Below are 13121 nucleotides of genomic sequence, written 5' to 3'. Positions count from 1 at the left end.
GTAGAGATGGGGTTTCACCACATTGGCCAGGCTGGTCTGGAACTCCTGACCTCCACCTCCCAAAGTGCTCAGATTACAGGTGTGAGCCACCAGGCCCGGCCTTGTTAGACTCTTGATAAATCTGTTATAACCAACCCTAGGTGGGTTATGCCCAGTGTCTGTATGCCCTCAGCAGCAGCAGGCATTACCACCTGTAATTTGACCACCACCAAAGGTGATGGGCTATGGAAAGCATGGCTTCTCCTTCATGCTGACAAATGGTAAAGGGTGGCATTTGGAGGCCTGTAGAGAACAGGGGCATGCAGCAAGCAGTTGCTTTAAAGGCAGTATACAACACAGGTCACAGTCAAAGAATGAGATGCCCCACTTCCAAATTCCTAGGTGCCTACATTCTATAATAGAAGAATTAAAGAAAAGTCACAGAGGGAAGCTCCTTACAGCTTTTGCAAGAACTTTTTTTGAGGCTATTCTACGGTCTTATGAGACTATCTATTTTTTAACCTTTTAAAGATCCTAGCTGGCAATTCACACTGTAACTCAAGAAAATCAGCACACATTCAAGTGGTCAAAGCCAAGTAGGGGATATGATGAGGCAAGCCAGATGCCTAAGGCACAAATTTAAGGAGGCACTCACTCTCAGGGATGTGCCATGCAGAATCAGCCTGTGCATGAACCTGACAGTGTCTCCTTAAATTTTGTATAGTACTTTACCCACTTCCCTATACGCCCAGATTTAATGTCCAAAGAAAATGAGACAATTAGTCTCAAGTCTCACTCCTTCCATTCTGCTTGGTTTCTATTTTTAAAAATCGGCTGATTTCCTGGCCGGGCATAGTGGCTCACGCCTGTAATCCCAGCACTTTAGGAAGCTGAGGTGGGTGGATCACCTGAGGTCAGGAGTTCGAGACCAGACTGGTCAACACGGTGAAACCCCCGTCTTTACTAAAAATACAAAAATTAGCCGGGCGCGGTGGCGGGTGCCTGTAACCCCAGCTACTCGGGAGGCAGAGGCAGGAGCACTGCTTGAACCTGGGAGGCGGAGGTTGCAGTGAGCCGAGATTGCGCCACTGCACTCCAGCCTGGGTGACAAGAGCAAAACTCTACCTCAAAAAACAAAAAAAAAGAACTCTTGACTTTATCTGTAGCAGGGAACTACAGTCTACTGCTCCTATATGTAAAGGATACAGCATAACTGTATTCAAGGGAACAAATATAGTGTTGCTAAATAAATACCAGTCCTGACAGTCAATCAACATTTTCAGAGCCAGTCTGGGGTTGGGTAGTAGCAAGCCTGGAGTTCCAGTTCCTCAGGAGGCTGAGGCAGGAGAATCGCTGGAGACTAGGAGTTTGAGGCTGCTGTGCACTACGATCATGCCTGTGAATAGCTACTGCACTCCAGCCTGGGGGACACAGTGAGGCCCTGTCTCTTAAACGGAAAAAAAAAGAAAAGAAAAGAAAAAGAAAAAAAAGGAACTAATTTGATCTTAGAAAATATTGACTTTATTTGATGCCAGATCTGTAAGAAAAAGTTTTTATGTTCCACTGCAATGTATATGGAGCATTATACTAACACATGCATTACATGCATGCTTTTTAAAACAAAATAGCATAAAATGTTTTAAGTTAAAATATTCTAGGTAATCTAAGTAATCCCTTCAATTATATAATAGAGGGCACTTTTACAAAACTACGCAATCAAGTTCTTATCATCTTAACAATCTAGACCGATCAAAGGGGAGGAGTTAAAACTAGAGTAAACGAGGTCAAGCACAGTGGCTCACATCTATATCCCAGCACTTTGGGAAGTTGAGGCAGGCAGACTACTTGAGGCCAGGAGTTCAAGGCCAGCATGGCCAACATGGCAAAACCCCATCTCTACTAAAAATAAAAGAAAAATTAGCTGGGCAAGGTGGTGGCGCCTGTAATCCCAGCTACTCAGGAGGCTGAGACAGGAGAATCACTTGAATGATTGTGATGGAGGTGGCATCACAATCACAAAGATGGAGGTGGCAATGAGATCGCACCACTGTATTCCAGGCACTCCAGCCTAGGTGACGGAGACTGTCTCAAAAAAACACAAAACAAAACAAACAAAAAAAACTACAGTAATTGGTTTTGGTAGGCCCTAGAGTATCCTCATTCCATAAGGCCAGTAACACCCTAATACCAAACCAGACAAAGACATCACAAAAACACCACAAACTGATGTCCCTTATCAAAACAGATGCAAAAATCCTGAAGGAAATGTCAACAAGCTCAATCTAACAATGTACACAAAGAATTACGCATCACAGTCAGACGGGGTTTATCCCAGATATGCAAGACAGGCTCAGTGTTCTAAAACGACTTAATGTGATCCGTCATACCCACAGGCTGCAGAAGGAAAATCACACGTAACATGAACAGATACAGAAAAAGCATCTGACAAAACCCAACATTCATTCATGATAAAAACTCTGCAAACTAGGAATAGAGGGGAATTTCCCCAATATGATAAAGAATATCTACCAAAAAAACCCACCAAATATCATACTTAATGATGAGAAACTCAAAGCTTCCCCACTAAGATTGAGAACAAGGCAAGTTTTCACCACTCCTTTTCAACTATAATCCTACCTAATGCAGAAAGACAATAAAATGCATTGCTTTCTGATGGTCTTAGAAAAGAAAAAAGAAAAAAAAAAAAGGCATACAGATCAGAAAGGAAGAAATAAAACTGTCTTTGGCTGCAAATGAAATGATTATCTGTGCAGAAAATTCCAAAGATCAACCAAAAAACCCCTCCTGGAACTAAGAAGTGGTTATAGTAAGATTTCAGGACATAAGGTGAATATACATGAAAGTCAACTGCTTCTCTACCAATAAGCAATGAACTGGAATTTGAAACTGAACCACCACCATTCACCTTAGCACCTCCCAAAAATAAACACTTAGGTATAAATCTAACAAAACATGTATAAGGTATATATAAGGAAAATTATATAACCAATGAAAGAAAGAAAAGAACTAAACAAATTAAGAGATATTCCATATTCATGGATAGGAAGGCTCAACACTGTCAAGATTTTAGTTCTTCCCAACTTCATCTACCAATTCAACGCAATCCCAATCAAAATTCCAATAGGTTGTGTGTGTGTGTGTGTGTGTGTGTGTGTGTGTGTGTGTGTGTGTGTGAATATCAACAAACTGCCTCTTACGGAGAGGCAAAAGATCCAGAAGAGCCAACACAGTACTAAAGAAGAAGGAAGTCGAAGGACTCACACTACCAGACTTCAATGCTGCCTATGGTTGGGCGCAGTGGCTCACGCCTGTAACCCCAGCACTTTGGGAGGCTGAGGCAGGCAGATCACTTCAGGTCAGGAGTTCAAGACCAGCCTGGCCAACATGGTAAAATCTGGTTTCTACTAAAAATACAAAAATTAGCCAGGTATGGTGGCACATGCCCATAATCCCAGCTACTCAGGATGCTGAGGTAGAAGAATCACTTGAACCCAGAAGGCAGAGGATGCAGTGAGCCAAGATCATACCACTGCACTCCAGCCTGGACAACAGGAGACTCCGTCTCAAATTTTAAAAAGGTTAGTACATACACTAAGTATTATACTTTACTATAAATCTACAGTAATCAAGATGGTATGGTATTGACAAAAGAGAGAGAGATCAGTGGAGGAGAGAATAAAGCCATAACAGAGTTTAGAAATGGACCCATAAAGGCCAGACATGGGGGCTCATGCCTGTAATCCCAGCACTTTGGGACGCCGAAATGGGCAGATTACGAGGTCAGGAGTTCGAGACCAGCCTGACCAACATGGTGAAACCTCGTCTCTACTAAAACTACAAAAAGTAGCCAGGTGTGATGGTGCACACCTGTAATCCTAGCTACTCGGGAGGCTGAGGCCGGAGCATTCCTTGACCCCAGGAGGCAGAGGTTGCAGTGAGCCGAGATTGCGCCACTGCACTCCAGCCTGGGAGACACAGCGAGACTCCGTCTCAAAAAAACAAAAGAGAAATAGATCCATAAAAATATAGTCAACTGATCTTTGACAAAGGAGCAAAGGCAGGCATTCAATGGAGTTGGGGAATGTCTTTTCAGAAATGGTGCTAACTGGACATCCACAAACAAAAAAACTTCAAAAATTAAAAATCTAGACACAGATTTTATACCCTCCACAAAAATTAACTCAAAATGTATCAGAGACCTAAATGTAAAATACAAAATTATAAAACTACTAGAATATATGAGAAAATTTAGGTTACCTTGGCTTTGATAATGACTTTTCAGATACAATGCCAGAAGCAAGATCCATGAAAAAAACACTGGCGAGTTGGACTTCATTAAAATTCAATAGTTATCCAATGTCACATATGTACCACACAGATACAAGATGTAAATAACAAAGGAAACAGCGTACAGCTGAGAGGAGGTTTTGAGGACTCTATAGTTTCCCATCAATTATTCTGTAAACCTTAAACCACTCTAAAAAAAAAAAGCCTATTAATTGATAAAAAATAAAGTAAAAAGAAATGAGCTGTCAAGCCATGAAAAGAGCCTTAAATGCATATTACTAAGTGAAAGAAACCAATATGAAAAGATTATATAGTGTATGATTCCAACTATATGACATCGTGGAAGAGGCTAGAGTAGAAACAGTAAAAAGATCAGTGGCTGCCAGGTGTTACAGGGATGGGAGGGACGGATGAATATGAGAGCAATGAGGATTTCTTTCTTTTTTAAAAGAGTGTCACTCTTGTCGCCTAGGCTGGAGTGCAATGGCGCAATTTCTGCTCACTGCAATCTCTGCCTCTCGGGTTCAAGCAATTCTCCTGCCTCAGCCTCCTGAGTAGCTGGGATTACAGGCACCTGCCACCATGCCCAGCTAATTTTTCTATTTTTAGTAGAGACAAGAGTTTCACCATGTTGGCCAGGCTAGTCTCTAACTCTTGACTCCAGGTGATCCACCGTCCTTGGCCTTCCAAAGTGCCAGGCCTCCTTCTTTTTTCTTTTTTCTTTTTGGAGACAGAGTCATGCTCTGCCACGCAGGCTGGAATGCAGTGGCACAATCCAGGCTCACTGCAACCTCCACCTCTGGGACTCAAGCAATTCTCCTGCCTCAGCCTCCCATGCCCAACTAATTTTTTGTATTTTTAGTAGAGACGGGGTTTCACCACGTTGGCCAGGCTGGTCTCAAACTCCTGACTGCCTGCCTCGGCCTCCTAAAGTGCTGGGATTACAGGCGTGAGCCACCGCACTTGGCCAGCACTGAGGATTTCTAGGGCAATGACACTTTTCTACATAATGCTGTAAGGGTAGATACATGTCATCATATATTCGTCAAAACCTACACAAGGCACAACACACAGTGTGAACCTGAATGTACACTATGGACTTCAATGAATAATAACACATCAACATTGGTTTCTCCATTGTAACCAACGATCCACATTAATGCCAGATGCTAGTAACAGAGGAAAGTGAGGTGAGGGAGACGAGGCATACGGGAACCCTACCCTCTGCTTGACTGTAAACCTCAAAGTGCTCTAAAAAATAACCTATCTTTTTTTTTTAAAAAAAAGCACTGGGCAAACATTAAAGTGATCTTAATTCTACTCCCACTATTGTCAGAACTATCTACGAAAAGTTACAAATTTTCAGTTCCTCTGGTCTACAAACTTTTCTATATCCATATCCATCCCTAGCTTCTTTCAGTCTCAAAATCCTTCCCATTGCCTGCTCACACTCAGTTCTCCCCACTCTTGGGTATTCTCCAAGACTCTGAAAGTTATGCCACTCTGTCTTCCCTACATTTTTAACGTCCCCACTTCCCAGTCTATAAACTTGTTTCCCCCGTCCCCCAAAACAAACAAAACTCTTCCCGAGACCCCGAATTTCCCTTTATCATCCAATCTTCTGGTTCTTTTCAAAAAAGGTCTACCCTGTTGCCTCGCCCCTGCCTTATTTTTTAAGAGATGGGGTCATGCTGTGTTGCCTAGGCTGGGGTGCTATGGCATGATCACAGCTCACTGCGGCCTTGAACTCCCGCACGCCAGCGATCCTCCCGCCTCAGGCTTCGGTGTGGCGGATTACAGGCATGTGCCACAGCATCCGGCCTGTGGTTGGCCCTGTTTCTGACTTTCCATCTGCTCTTCAATGTGCTATGCTCTTGACTTCCAACTCTGACTACCCTACAGAATATGCTCAAATCACCCAATTCTTCCCAACTCCGCCGTCAGTGGACCCTGTGTCTGTGCAGCACTTGGCACTGCCTGTCACTCCTCCCTCCTTGAGATTCACTCCCCGGACACCGCTGTCCTCCACTCTAGGAGGTGTGACTCTTTTGTAAGCCCTGCCCCCACCCCCACACGTATTAAATGTTGCAGTACCTCACGAGTCCCACCCTGTCCCAAACTCCAAGCCCTCTTCGGGAACTGTGTTCTAAGCCACCAGTCTGTTGATAACCCCCAAATCTGCATCTCTAGCCCAGACTGCTTCCTGTGTCTGTCCCACAGGAACCCAGGCATTCAGTCAACAACCACTCCCTGCCTCTTGAAGAATCTACCCCCACTCACAGGTGCACCTAGACTGCTCCATTTGAACCCAGCCTCCAAGCCCCCTCAGACTGCGCTTATCAGCTGGAAACATGACCCAGGCCAATCAGACTGTCCTCTCCTGAAAATTAGTAATTATGATCAAACTTTCTTGACCCTTAAGCTAGGAAACCATGTGTGTGAAATGGAGAAAGCCAGTCTGCAGAGCCAGGAATGAAGGAGACAAAGAAGGGAGTGCACCCGGCTCCCGGAGAAGGACAAGCGACGCCTGTGGTGGTGATACCTGCTATCTGGTGTTTCCGACCTTTCTATTCTGTCAGACACACGTATCCTTTCATAAACTTGTTTTTGTTTCTTTTTGTTTTGCCTACTAAGCCAGTTTTAGTCCATTTCTGTACCTAAAATCAGATGACCCCAAGATATTCTTCTATACACTACCAAGAAAAACATACCACCAATTAAACTGTATCATGCTATCAGTGTGTATCCTGATGTCAGAAATATTTAAAGGCAGAAATCAGTGTGACTTAAAAAAAATTAAATTTCAGCCGGGCGCGGTGGCTCAAGCCTGTAATCCCAGCACTTTGGGAGGCCGAGACGGGCAGATCACGAGGTCAGGAGATCGAGACCATCCTGGCTAACACGGTGAAACCCCGTCTCTACTAAAAAATACAAAAAAAAAAAAAAAACTAGCCGGGCGAGGTGGCGGGCGCCTGTAGTCCCAGCTACTCCGGAGGCTGAGGCAGGAGAATAGCGTGAACCCGGGAGGCGGAGCTTGCAGTGAGCTGAGATCCGGCCACTGCACTCCAGCCTGGGCGACAGAGCAAATTAAATTTCAGGCTGAGCATGGTGGCTCACACCTGTAATCACAGCACTTTGGGAGGCCGAGGCAGGCGGATCACCTGAGGTCAGGGCCAGCCTGACCAACATGGAGAAACCCCATCTCTACTAAAAATACAAAATTAGCCGGGCGTGGTGGCACATGCCTGTAAACCCAGCTACTCGGGAGGCTGGGGCAGGAGAAACATATGAACCCAGGAGGCGGAGGTTTGCAGTGAGCTGAGATCCAGCCATTGCACTCCAGCCTGGGCAACACTGCACTCCAGCATGAGCGAAACTCCGTTTCAAAAAAAAAACAAAACAAAACAAAAATTCAACTTTTATTTTAGATTCAGGGGGTACCTATGCAGGTTTGTTACAAGAATATACTGCACGACGCTGAGGTTTGGGGTACGAAGGACCCCATCACCCAGGGGAGAGTCTAGTAACCAACAGGTAGTTCCCCAGCCCTTTTCCCTGTCCCTCTTTTCCTCCTCTAGTAGTCCCTGGTGTCTATCGTCCCCATCTCTATGTCCATGTGTAATCAATATGCAGCTCCCCAAAGTGACTTTGAATCAATGGAATCCAATCTACATCTACTCCACACACCCCCTACTCCACAAACCTGGAATGCCTTCTTGTCTTCCACCCATCCTAATTACACCCATCCCTCAGGACTAAGCTCCAAACAACTTTATTTTTTCTGAATCAGGATCAAGGGAAATTTAGAATGTAGCAATTACTCTCTATTGTTATTTAATTTTTAATTGCTTAAGTCTTATCTGCCCAGCAAGATTATAAACTTCTTCAAGCCAGGCTTGTTGTACAGAGATCTATACAAATAATAAGTACTAAAAGTATTTAACTTGAAAAAAGAAAAAAGTTATTCAAAAGATAGTAACTACTCCATTTTCCACTAAGCTCCAGAAAGGGAAGATTTCAAATAATAATTTAAGACATGAGAAAAGAGTAACTATAACTTCTCACTTTTCCAACAAGGGAAGGGACTTATGCAGCAGTCAAAGAGAATTCAGGAAAATAAGCATATGTAGGTGCTCAACATAATTAGCTGTCAGGAAACAAAATTAAAACCACAAAGAAACTACATCCTCACTAAAATAAAAGGGCTTGCAATATCAAGTGTTGGCAAAGATGTGGAAACCTGGACACCTTCAGATGCTGTAGACATGCGACGTGGGGAAACTGTGGCAGTGGTGTGCACAACAGCTGAACATACATTTAACCTAGGACCCAGCACAAGAATATTAGGTGCACCAAAAGGCACACACGCCAAATGCCTGTAAGAAAATAGAATAAACCATGGTGCGTTCACACAAAGGGCAATGCCGTGCACTGAGGCAGATGGAATCTGCCTCTAAGACAGAAGCCGAGCCAAAGAAGCCAGGCACAAAGGACAAGTGGCGAGTGGCTCCATGACCCGGAAGTTCAACAGGTAACGCTACTACAGTAACAGAGGTCAGGAGGACAGTCACCTTTGTGGGGCTGGAATACAGACATACCCGGCATAATGACCTTTCGGTCTGTCAACAACAGACCACATATACACCGTGGTACCATAAGATTATAATTTGTATTTTTACTGTATCTATGTTTGGATGCACAAATATTCACTATTGCATTAAGAGTTGCCTACAGTATTCAGTACAGAAACACGCTGTCCAGGTGTGTAGCAGAGGAGCAACTGGCTGTACCAAGCCGCTAGGTGTGTAGCAGGCAACACCATCTAGGTGTGTGTTAAGTGCACTCTGATGGTCCCACAACAACCAATTGGCCTAGTGACAGTGTCCCCCTCTTTAAGTCACACATGACTGTAATTAAAGGGTGAGAGCGCAAGGGAGCCTCTGGAATGCTGGAAATGGTCCTCCTTTGATGTGAGCGGTATTCCATCTACAGGAGAGTGTCCATATGCAAAAATCCTTCAAGCTGTACATACAGCTGGGTCCCCACCCAGATACCTTAACCAGGCCAGGGCACCCATGCCCCAGCTGCTGCCAGTTCCTACTAAGGACTCTTTACTGCCACTCTCTCCCAGAATAATGGCCCTCGGCTCAGGGTCAGCAGTGCCACACTCCCACCCTCATCCTGGGGTGGGGGGGGCAGCCACCAGCCCCTCTGCCGCAATTAGGGCCAATTGTGGCAAGCTCCTGGCGAGATGGGGCTAAAGCTAGCCTCCAGCTGAGACGCCTTTCCCTTCCCTACCCAGCTTCCCTCACGCCCTTCCTCTTCAATTTCACTTGCACAAGGATCTCCTTAGTGCTTGTGAACCTGACTGTATCTTACGTTATACCCCAATAAAAAGTGTTTTGTTTTTAAAGGGGCGACTGTTTCACACAGCTCAGGGTATCTTCCCTCGAGATTCTGATCAACAGATAAGAAACCTCACTCCCTCAGAGCAGAGATGCACTTCTTGGTGAATAGGGACCAACATCCATGGCCCGTGGGGTGTTCCTGCCTGCAACAGAGGCCGCGCGGCGCTGTGAAAATGACATGGAGTCTCAGGTGGTCTGCCACTAGCTTGCTGTGCGAATGCGCACTCGTTCAAATGCTCTGCAGCTCACCTTCACAACTTGAAAGCAAGGAGATTTGGTCCAGAGATTCTCGGAAGTCTCTTCTAACTGGAGAAATCCTTTGATCTCTTAAGAAATTTTCATTAACGTGGAAGCCCCTAGGTGCTACCACGCCCACCCTGTAACCGAACAGTACTTAGTTCTGTAGCACAGCGACTTGCAAGCAATCACCATTACACAAACCTCAAAGCTTAAAAAGGATCAGCACACTTCTCTCCCAACTCTTTACCCAGGTTCCCTTCTACCCTCAGAAACTACCAAACACAGCACCACAGCACAATCTTAACAGCAGTTCCTCCTTGGCCTGCCAGCATCCACTCCGCGTTACGCGCCTACCTGGTGGTTGTGATATACAGAATATACTGACAAACAAGAAAAACTAGGTGAAGCAATTTAAAGAACATTTCAGAAATGATGGGAAGGGGTGGGAAGGGAGGGGCGGGAGGAAGACCACACAGCATTCAAAGACTTAGCGGTTCCAGTGAACCAACCGATGCCCATCTTCAGGGACAGACAGCTGGAAATTCTAGACTAGAACAGCAGCGTCATGGTTTGCCTACCCTTATCCTAAACAATTACCATGCGAACAACTTATGGCCTATCACAACAGATACAAGTCCGGAGTCTCTCCACAGTTACGGGAGGCCGGTAGCGAATAACTGCCCTGGTCTTGGATTCAAACACGTGGCTATTCATGAGGCGTTTCTGCCTCCACCTCCGCCGAGATTATCGACATCAGCAAATGCGTGCCGTTCACCTTCCACAACCGAAAACGCCCTTCAGGTGGCATTCGAAAAGCAACCACTCCCTGATGCCATGCGGGAGCGAGCACGGAAAGCCCCATTTCTGAAAGGAAACACCCAGAAAGGGTAAGTTCACCTTGGGTGGCACAAAGCGTGCCAGGGTTCACCGGCTGCCTGCATGGAAAGGAGCCACGGCCAGCGCGCCCGGGTCCCGAAGCGCAGCGGACAGGCAAGACCCCCACGGGCGCGGCCTCGAGTTCCAGCCAGGGAGGCCCCGAGTCCAGCCCTAAGTCCCAGCCAGAGTCCTGGCCCCAGGTCTCCGCCCCGAGTCCAACCCCGAGTCCTTGCTGGGGCTGGCCCGAGATCCGGCGAGGAAGCCCCGAGTCCCGGCCAGGGAGGCCCGAGTCCAGCCTCGAGCCCCGGCCGCGCAGGTCCCGAGCCGAGGGAGCCCCGCCAACCCAGCCCTCACCTTCCTGCTCGCGCCGCCAAGAGACACCTTGGGCCGCGTCTTGAAGTCGCCTTCGAAGCTGAACATCCTGGCAGCCTAGCCCATGTGCGGACGCCGCCGCCGCGGAAGCAGCCGGGCGGGCGGGGCACGGGGCGGGCTGGGAGGCTCTCGGCGCCCGCCCGCCCGGCCCAGGGCAGCGAAGACGCGGCGGCCGGGAGGCGACCCGAGCCCGCCCCCGGGCTGTACCCTCCCAGCCCTGCCCTGGGGCGGGAGGGGCGGCAACACTGGAGGGGCGGCCCTGCCTTGCCTGCCCCTCATCCACGCCGGCCACTGCTCCGGCCGCTGCAGGGGCGCCTAGCGGGCAGCAAACCCGGCGCTTGCACCTGGAACTGCCGCCTCGGGAGGGAAGATGGCGGTCAGCCGTCACTGCGTGCGCGGCCCTGCAGACGTGCGCGCGTCCGCCATCGACGGCACGGCGCTCTTCCCGGCGGCTCCGCCAGCGTGCGCGGCCCCGCAAGGCGCGCTGGAGCCTGGGAGGAGGGCGGTGACCTGGGCACGCGGCGGAGTGGGCAGGGCCTGGTGCGTGCGGAGAGGGGGCGGCGGGGGGGCGGGGGGGGGCGCGGCGGGGGGCGGGCGGGGGGCGCGGCGGGGGGCGCGGCGGGGGGAGGGAGGTTTTGGGGGGGGGGGGATACAGGGAAGGCGGAGTGCGAGGCGTGGGTCGGGGTGGGGTGCAGGGCAGGGTGCGTGGTGCAGGGTGGGGTGCAGGGGCCGGCACCCGGAGCAGCCTGGGAGCGGCCAATCTGGTGCCAGACTCGAGTGAGTGAGGCGGGAAAGGAGCAGCTAGGCCCAGCCTGTCTGTTTACACCCCACTGTTCTATGTCTATGACACGCACAGACGGACATAAATATTACCATGTACACAGACATGCGCAGATTTGCCTCATACATACACAGCACACATGCATCAATATTACACACAGCATCAATACATATCAATATGATCATGTACACATATCTGTGTATGCATAAATATGCTCCTGGACTTACCATAGGGCTCTGTCCTGATAAACCCATCGTAAGATGAAATATTGTACGTTGAAAATGTATTTAATACTACAATAACCCTCACAAAGTCAGAAAATTGTGAGTTGAGCCATTTTCAGTTGGGACCACCTATACATAACATGTGTCTTGTTTAATACGTATACATAATCTCTCATATACATGTGCATATACATATATCATACACGATTGAAGCCAATTTCTAAAAATTGATTTTTGGTTGTATACAGGGTATGCAACATGATTTCACAGACACATTGTGAAATGACTACCCTCTTTGTGTTTGTTTGTGAGGTTAAATCTACTCTTGGCAAAATTTCTTTTTTTTTTTTTTTCTAGACAGAGTCTCACTCTGTCCGCCCAGGCTGGAGTGCAGTGGCCGGATCTCAGCTCACTGCAAGCTCCGCCTCCCGGGTTTACGCCATTCTCCTGCCTCAGCCTCCCGAGTAGCTGGACTACAGGCGCCCGCCACCTCGCCCGGCTAGTTTTTGTATTTTTTTAGTAGACGGGGTTTCAACAGTGTTAGCCAGGATGGTCTCGATCTCCTGACCTCGTGATCCGCCCGTCTCGGCCTCCCAAAGTGCTGGGATTACAGGCTTGAGCCACCGCGCCCGCCTCTTGGCAAAGTTTCAACACACAGTACGATATAATCTACAGTCCTCCTGCGGCTGAACACGGTGGCTCACGACGGTAATCCCAGCACTCTGGGAGGCCAAAGCGGGTGATCACCTGAGGTCAGAAGTTCGAGACCAGCCTGGCTAACATGGAAACCCCATCTCTACCAAAAATACAAAATTAGGCCGGTGTGGTGGTGCGCACCTGTAGTCCAAGCTACTCTGGAGGCTGAGGCAGGAGAATCGCTTGAACCTGGGAGGCAGAGGTTGCAGTGAGCCGAGATCACGTTATTGCACTCCA

The 13121-nt window shown here is 47.9% G+C and overlaps 1 protein-coding gene across 1 annotated transcript in view; it reads right to left on the bottom strand.

Moving 5' to 3' along the window:
• The window catches only part of LOC115895758 (ubiquitin-protein ligase E3C-like), a 43881-nt gene extending 32312 nt beyond the window's left edge, over positions 1-11569 (bottom strand). Inside the window, exon 1 of the mRNA XM_030926373.1 lies at positions 11166-11569. Coding sequence (XP_030782233.1) covers positions 11166-11231 — 66 coding nt within the window. The 5' untranslated portion in view covers positions 11232-11569. The remainder of the gene's footprint in view (positions 1-11165) is intronic.
• Between the last annotated feature and the right edge of the window lie 1552 nt (positions 11570-13121).

The sequence above is a fragment of the Rhinopithecus roxellana genome, unplaced genomic scaffold (assembly GCF_007565055.1).
Source record: "Rhinopithecus roxellana isolate Shanxi Qingling unplaced genomic scaffold, ASM756505v1 contig2242, whole genome shotgun sequence".
NCBI classification, from domain to species: Eukaryota; Metazoa; Chordata; class Mammalia; order Primates; family Cercopithecidae; genus Rhinopithecus; species Rhinopithecus roxellana.
This window is presented reverse-complemented; position numbering and strand designations above follow the sequence as displayed.